Source organism: Dermacentor andersoni, chromosome 1, assembly GCF_023375885.2.
Source record: "Dermacentor andersoni chromosome 1, qqDerAnde1_hic_scaffold, whole genome shotgun sequence".
Taxonomy (NCBI): domain Eukaryota; kingdom Metazoa; phylum Arthropoda; class Arachnida; order Ixodida; family Ixodidae; genus Dermacentor; species Dermacentor andersoni.
The window spans coordinates 10,765,475-10,773,031 of NC_092814.1; the positions used below are offsets into that span (position 1 = coordinate 10,765,475).

Here is a 7,557-nt window from a genome sequence, read left to right on the forward strand (position 1 = left end):
TCCTTTTTCGAAAAGAGGCGGGTGGGAGGGGCGGGGGTGTTGGGGGGATCGACGCTCCCCATGTGTATGAATGCAATAGGTACCGCTATTCTGTGCGTAAAAGCTTTTCGAGGTGTTCACCCCTCCCCTCCCACCCCCCCTTGACTATGCCATTGCTGCAATAGACTGGTAGAAATATTGCTTGAAGCGCGATAGGGAGGTGTTTTGTTTTATTGTAAGATGCGCAGGCACTGTTCAGCCCATTGTAGCAATTACTTTTTCTCACACAGCTGCAACATGCCAAAAAAAGTTCAAGAATCTCAAGGATCATTTCACAAAACTCAAGCAAGAGATCAAGCAGAAGACCAGAAGTGGGGCTGGCACAAAAGATATACCCACAATTAAGTGGAAACACTTCGAAGCAATGGTTCCCATTATGGAAAAAGTGTATGAAGAGCCTATGTAAGTGCTGTTATCAGACTGATTCCTTAGTAACGCCTGTATTGTGGAGTGTGTATCCTGCACTTTAAAGCATTCCATTTTTCCTGAATGACTTAGAATGTGTCAAACTCTACCTTTACAGCCTTTGGAGCAATCTGGAATTAAAGGCGTCCCAACAGTAAGTTCTATGCACTTCATTCCAGTAAGAAATCAACTCAGTGTTACAACTTCAGCATAAAGTGCTCTTGCAATACCTTTATATATTGTAATAATTATTTGAGTTTTACGTTATTCTTACAAGCTTTGCAAAATGAAGCTACATGTGATCTCATTTTTGTATGAAAGAATCACTGCTGATGCACACAGCGGTTTCTTTAAGCCAGCTGTTTTCTCCTACAATACAAACAATAACTCTGCATAAAGAATGAGGCCAGATTATTTAGAAAATTTATTGAGTGTAAGCATGGAAAAACGGCTTTGTTTGCACTTGATGTAGAATGGAAGAGCCAGCAGAAGGAGATGAAGAACATGAAATGCTGGGGCAAGATTGTCTGCAACAAGGTGGCAGCAGCTCGACCGACAGAAGTGTCCTTGCTGCTCCAACAGACATTTTCCCCGCTGTAAGAAGTGCTCATCAAACTCCGAGTGACACCTTCGAAACGTAAGGATTTCACATATTACTACAGGCTGAAAGAATGAAACAAAAACAATCACATTTACAGATGTCTGTTAGATACATAATGTATAAACTATGGCATTTATTCACACAGGTCGACAGAGGAAGACCAAGATAGACACGTGGAGGAGCAAATTGCAAGGCAAGGATGTTGTTGCATATGCAGTGTGCCAATAGAGGTACAGTGTGTTTAGTAATTTCAAACTTTCAATTTCAGCAGTGCGCCAAGGCCACGCAAGTCATGGCGAACCGCAAAGAACCAGAAGATGTAAGTTAAGCAACAATGTGTTCTGAGGGACATAGTGAAAACAAACTATGTATCTACTTTCAGGCCATCTGAGGACACTGCTTCCAGCGTGGCAGCTGAATGCCTCAGCCATCTGAAGGCATCACGCGCCCAGAAAGAGCAAGAAAAAGACATGCTATATCATTTTGCATTCACTATGGTTGGCATGATGCGGACATTGTCACTTGATGAGCAGCTTGACACAATGAATGCTGTTCAGGACTTAGTGCACAAGAAAATCAAAGAAGCCAGAAAAAAATTAAATGAAACTGATTAGTATGTTCTTTACCACACTTTGATTCTTTTTTAAATTTTTCTATTCCATGTTCTAATAATTTTCATGTTACATAGTTGTTCAGCAAATAAAGCATGAACTTACTTGCACGGCTGTCACCATCTGCAGTCTTTCACATGGCTCTCCTGCCATGGCACCCTCCCATCTGTGATAAAATACCTTGACAGTTTGTCGCGAATGGCATATGCAACCCTGTAAAAAATTATTTTTAATAGAACACAGCACTTAGGCTAGAGAACTCCCTTAAATATATTTTGTTTCATCAACTTATATGAAATATTGCATAATACAACAAGAACAAAATTTGTGCAGATCCAACACACACCTTGGAATGCTTGAACACATAACAAGGCTGCACCAAAAACAGACAATGAAAGCAACGTACACAGAACAGGTGCAAAGCCCGTCCTGTGCATGTTTCTTTCAAGTTCCTTGTTTGTGAAGAGAGGAGCAAGCATTGTGAAGAGAGGAGCAAGCAGACAAAAGTGTGGCACAGGAAAGCACATCAATGTTTTACACCGACTGTGTGACAGCAGCACATACTTTGTGGCACAAGAATGGGGAAGCTACAACATTATATGTAGTACTCATGCACTACAAGTAACGTATAGTAAGTATACCACACTGTATGTAGTGCTTTTAAATACATTGGTGAAATTCGTGGGTCTGAGGTGTGTTTCATTCCAGTATACTGAAGATCAACAGGCAATGTAAACAAATACCAAAGCTGGTACACATATGTTTGCGTGTCAGCGCAAACACATGGCACAATACTGATAGACAGACATACAAACTGACCAACATGAAATTGTGGCAGGCTAGGCAAAAGAAACTTTGCTTTAAATATGCGCACTGCATCTGTGCATGTGCGTGCAACAGTACTTTCATAGCTATGCCCACATTACCTGGTCGAGTGGCAACCTGTGCCGTGCAAGGTGACCAGAGCTCCACTGTCTGCACTGTCAGCCCTCCAGTTCCCATCAGTCAGGTTGCCTTGCCAGTCCTCAGTGTCAGTGGTACCCGGTGGACAGTACATTGCTTTTGAGTCAGGTGATTCCTTCAAAAGGAAGTTGTGCAGTACTACACATGCGGACACTATCCTCCTGATGTTGTCTTCCTTCGCGTTGAAAGGCCGGCGAAGGATCCGCCATCTCTGTGCCAATATACCAAAGGCATTTTCTACAACTCTGCGAGCCCTGCTTAATCTGTAATTAAATATTCTTTTCTGCTGCAACTCCTCAAATTGTGTGCTTGCGCTGCTGTCTGCACTGCAGGGTTGCGCTGTTGCCATCGATGAGTTCCCTAACAGAAGAGGGTGAAGACCTGTAGGAAAACAGGTGTTTTAGAATAGAGTAGACTCACCAAGATAGCAGGATTTCAGAGATACAATGACTTGCACATTTATTCTAACATTTTAGTAGCATTGCACTGAAATGCTACGTATTGGCTCAAATGTTTCAGGATCTCATTTTCAAGATCCATTTACAAAGAATGCAAGTCACCGTTCAGTGTATTGTGTTTTGCTTTCTTACAATTGTGTCTGATGCAAAGGTCTCCCATTTAACGTGGCAGGTTGCACAATCTCACTTGAGAACTCAAACTATATGTTATGCTATAGTGCGCCTGCATACGTAGTGAAAGGGCCACTACATGTCAACATATTTTGGAAGTCTCTTACTGCCATCAAGGTTATATATATATATATATCAGCTAAATAAGGACATGCCAGCTACATGTCTCAAAGCAGCCATTTTATAATCTGCACTGCAAATTGTGAATATTGCAAGGCAGCAAACCATTAAAGTTACGTAAACTAATGCTGGTCATGTCTACACGTGTATGCATTGTGTTGACAATATCACCACTCACTTTTTTTTGAGTACGGCCTCATCATGTACGTCTTCAAAGGGAAGGCTTCATCGCCGACGAAAAAATAAGGAATGTCGCCTATCTTTCCAAGACTTGCGCATGCAGGAACACCAAGAGTGCCGTCAATAATTTTCGTTTGTAGGTTGCTCCTGCTGAAGATGCCACCATCTGATTCGCTTCCATGGTGGCCGATTTCAACATACAGGAAGCTAGAATGAGAACAAGTGCGCAGAAACATATCATTGATACATAAGAGATCTGTCATTAAGCAGTATAAGAAAAACTAAATTGTACGAAATTGACAAATAATGATGTAGTATGCAGGATCCGTTACCACGGTTTCTAACTGTTCCTAGGCACTTTGAACAATAAATGAATTGAAATGAATAATATTGCATGCAGAAAAGTGGTAGAATAAAGGTCAGATTGCTGTACCATTATTTCCCCTCTATTTTAGCTTTAGTTTTGTCTCACGAGCTGTTCCCATTTGCTGCACTCTCGCAGATACTGATGTCTATCTGGCGTACAACCTCTCAAAGGTTGACTTCTTGACACTCGTTGGTTTATTGCACACAGGGGTGCGACTACAGCTGCTCACAGGTGGGCGCTGATATGTACAAACGCTGCAGCCACGCCTGCGCGTTTCCTGTCTTGAGACTCACGAAAACTGATTGCCTCTGTGAATGATATTCCAGTGCATATACTTTTCTTATTCTTATTCTCAGTTTCTTTATTAATTTTATTCTTATTATTCACGTATAAACAATACATCTTTACCCTGAAAATTATTTTCTATAAAAATTATGCTATTTCTTTTTCCAAGGCAGTTCTCTACGAACATTTTAAATCTGGACCCGCATTTGGTGAAAGAATTGCCCCACAAAGGCTGAACAACTACCAGATAACTTGCAGAGAATTCTTTATTTAATTAACGATTTCAAATAGCTTCAATTCTCAGTGAACACCACCTTGGATACTGAAGTGCAAAAAATAGCGAAGCATTGCGCATAACTATAGCAGTGAGAAATGCCGGGGACCCCATTTGGCATCAAACTAACACCAAACGGTATTCAATTGTGGTCATATTGGTTAGTTAAAGCTTAGAAGAACAAACAAAACATTTCTATAAACTAGGCTTCCTGCTCAAACTGTTAATAAGCGAGATGGTACGATTGATTAAACGTACCTGTAGTTGGCGTCACTCAATGCGAGCATCGACTTGCTGAACGAATTTTTGTAGTTTCGGTCTCTGCTTCCAGAGTTTGCCGGACACTCAACATTCACGTGTTTTCCATCTATCGCACCCAGGCAATGTGGCATGTTCCACTTGTCTTCAAAGTCCCTCGCAACCTGTGGTAAGCGGCGCAAAAGGCAAGAAATTGAAATCTGGTTAGTCCTTTGGAGACGCGGTACAAAAATTAATTTTTTCATTATAAATAACTTTCATACCAAATGTTGCAATTATTTGTACAATACAGTCAGTGTACAGCAATATCTACAGCAACATTAACCATGCATAGACGACAACGAATAGGTTACCTTTAGCCATTCATCTGGTGTGGACGGCCGAGCGACGTAAATAGGCCCGAGGACGTCCGAAATGGCCTGGCATACTTCGGCGACAATCACGCAAGCCGTAGAGCGGCCAGATAGAAAATTGAAAGATGAGGAGCGCAGCGTCTCCCCTGCAGCCAGGAACCTGGGCCAAAAGACATGTTGTAAAACACGAAAGTGTACGCACGGTCCCGCTCGGTCGCCGTGTAAGAAAACACTTCCTAAGAAACTAGAAATAACAAAAAGCCCTAAATTAATAGCGCTGAAGCCTTACCTGACAGCTAGCGCTAGCCGGTGCTCTGGAGGAATTGCCCTTCGGTAGTTTGTGTCAGCTTTTTGTATCCTTGGTTTCAGGAGATGTAATAACGTGTCGAAGGAGCGCGGGGGCATCCTCAAATAACTGCAGAAGAACCACATGTGTTGCGTTACGTGCAACTGATTCGCTCAAGAGTACATGAACGTGCCTGAACTAAGAAACTACAGCAAATCACAGGAGTGCAGAATGGAGACTCACTCTCTGTAGTATTCCACATCCCGCGAACGAAGATGGGGCAGCAAAGCACTGGCATGACCCATTCTCTCTCGTTCTTGCAAGGCGGGGCGAACCCACCAGCGGCGTTCGCGGGCTGTTTTCCTTCGAGCGTTCTGCTGCTCGTGTTGAACAGCTGCTACAAGCAGAATGCAAACTATTTCGTCTTCTTCGTCCGAGCTGATCATTCTTCACTAGTGGTTAGCAAGCGAGAGCAGCGAAAGCGCGCGGACAGCTGGTTTGTCGAAAGTGCTGCAAGCGGGGCAAGTGGCGCAAGCTCTCGCGGCGTTCGTGAAAGCGCGAGGCTCCGCGAGCGGCGGCGCGGGCAGCTAGGCCAGGCGGGTGGTCTGAACAACTCCGTGCGCGCGCCGCCACGCCGCGTTGGAAACCCGCGTGCTTTTTGCCGCTCCCCGCTTTCCCGCTTGGCCGGTGTGAATGCGCCTTAACTGCAACGAAACTGCCGTCGGAATCAAGAGAGGATCTGTCCCATCTACCGGCGATCACGTCAGCCATTGTCGGCTTGGTGTGAGGCGAGGTCACTGCTACTGCGCAGTGCGAAACGGTTCCTCGACCCTGCATATATAAAGGGACCATCCGCTTGTGTGATTTTCATTTTGGCAGCAGTGCGCAACGACTTAATCGCCTTATACACTACGTTCTTTAGGCAGCCTGCTTCAAGCCTATCTGCTACGAAACTGCCGTCGGAATCAAGAGAGGATCTGTCCCATCTACCGGCGATCACGTCAGCCATTGTCGGCTTGGTGTGAGGCGAGGTCACTGCTACTGCGCAGTGCGAAACTGTTCTTCGACCCTGCATATATAAAGGCACCATCCGCTTGTGTGATTTTCATTTTGGCAGCAGTGCGCAACGACTTAATCGTCTTATACACTACGTTCTTTACGCAGCCTGCTTGAAGCCTAACTGCAACGAAACTGCCGTCGGAATCAAGAGAGGATCTGTCCCATCTACCGGCAATCACGTCAGCCATCGTCGGCTTGGTGTGAGGCGAGGTCACTGCTACTGCGCAGTGCGAAACGGTTCCTCGACCCTGCATATATAAGGGACCATCCGCTTGTGTGATTTTCATTTCTGCAGCAGTGCGCAACCACTTCACATCGTCTTATACACTACGTTCTTTAGGCAGCCTGCTTCAAGCCTATCTGCAACGAAACTGCCGTCGGAATCAAGAGAGGATCTGGCCCATCTACCGGCGATCACGGCAGCCATCGTCGGCTTGGTGTGAGGCGAAGTCACTGCTACTGCGCAGTGCGAAACAGTTCCTCGACCCTGCATATATAAAGGGACCATCCGCTTGTGTGATTTTCATTTTGGCAGCAGTGCGCAACGATTTAATCGTCTTATACACCACGCTCTTTAGGCAGCCTGCTTCAAGGCTATCTGCTACGAAACTGCCGTCGGAATCAAGAGAGGATCTGTCCCATCTACCGGCGATCACGTCAGCCATCGTCGGCTTGGTGTGAGGCGAGGTCACTGCTACTGCGCAGTGCGAAACGGTTCTTCGACCCTGCATATATAAAGGCACCATCCGCTTGTGTGATTTTCATTTTGGCAGCAGTGCGCAACGACTTAATCGTCTTATACACTACGTTCTTTACACAGCCTGCTTCAAGCCTAACTGCAACGAAACTGCCGTCGGAATCAAGAGAGGATCTGTCCCATCTACCGGCGATCACGTCAGCCATTGTCGGCTTGGTGTGAGGCGAGGTCACTGCTACTGCGCAGTGCGAAACGGTTCCTCGACCCTGCATATATAAAGGGACCATCCGCTTGCGTGATTTTCATTTTGGCAGCGGTGCGCAACGACTTCACATCGTCTTACACGCTACGTTCTTTAGGCAGCCTGCTTCAAGCCTAACTGCAACGAAACTGCCGTCGGAATCAAGAGAGGATCTGTCCCATCTACCGG

The 7,557-nt window shown here is 45.1% G+C and overlaps 1 protein-coding gene and 1 long non-coding RNA gene across 5 annotated transcripts; one reads left to right on the plus strand and one right to left on the minus strand.

The window, feature by feature from the left end:
- Positions 1-275: 275 nt before the first annotated feature.
- LOC129388160 (uncharacterized) lies at positions 276-1,760 on the plus strand. Its single transcript, XR_011892132.1, has 3 exons — positions 276-441; positions 563-598; positions 917-1,760. It is a non-coding gene; the product is annotated as an uncharacterized lncRNA (long non-coding RNA).
- Positions 858-6,051, minus strand: LOC126543179 (uncharacterized). 4 transcript variants are annotated; one of them, XM_055078320.2, is made up of 8 exons: positions 5,615-6,051; positions 5,375-5,500; positions 5,086-5,245; positions 4,733-4,896; positions 3,547-3,755; positions 2,583-3,000; positions 1,762-1,869; positions 858-1,072 (listed from the first exon to the last, which is right to left on the minus strand). In XM_055078320.2, exons 1-7 carry the CDS (start codon positions 5,815-5,817, stop codon positions 1,773-1,775), a joined length of 1,377 nt encoding a protein of 458 aa, XP_054934295.2. In that variant the 5' UTR covers positions 5,818-6,051; the 3' UTR covers positions 858-1,072; positions 1,762-1,772. The 4 variants fall into 4 exon arrangements, with proteins under 4 accessions (XP_054934295.2, XP_050046273.2, XP_054934298.2 ...); XM_050190316.3 differs by having other exon boundaries at positions 858-1,107; XM_055078323.2 differs by lacking the exon at positions 2,583-3,000 and having other exon boundaries at positions 983-1,072.
- Between the last annotated feature and the right edge of the window lie 1,506 nt (positions 6,052-7,557).

Excerpts from the sequence above, each read along its gene's own strand:
- LOC126543179 (XM_055078320.2), bottom strand. The coding sequence starts at position 5,817 with ATGATCAGCTCGGACGAAGAAGACGAAATAGTTTGCATTCTGCTTGTA. Across the intron at positions 3,756-4,732 it reads TTGAGTGACGCCAACTACAG|CTTCCTGTATGTTGAAATCG; the intron begins GTACGTTTAATC and ends TTCTCATTCTAG. Across the intron at positions 1,870-2,582 it reads ACAGGTTGCCACTCGACCAG|GGTTGCATATGCCATTCGCG; the intron begins GTAATGTGGGCA and ends AATTTTTTACAG.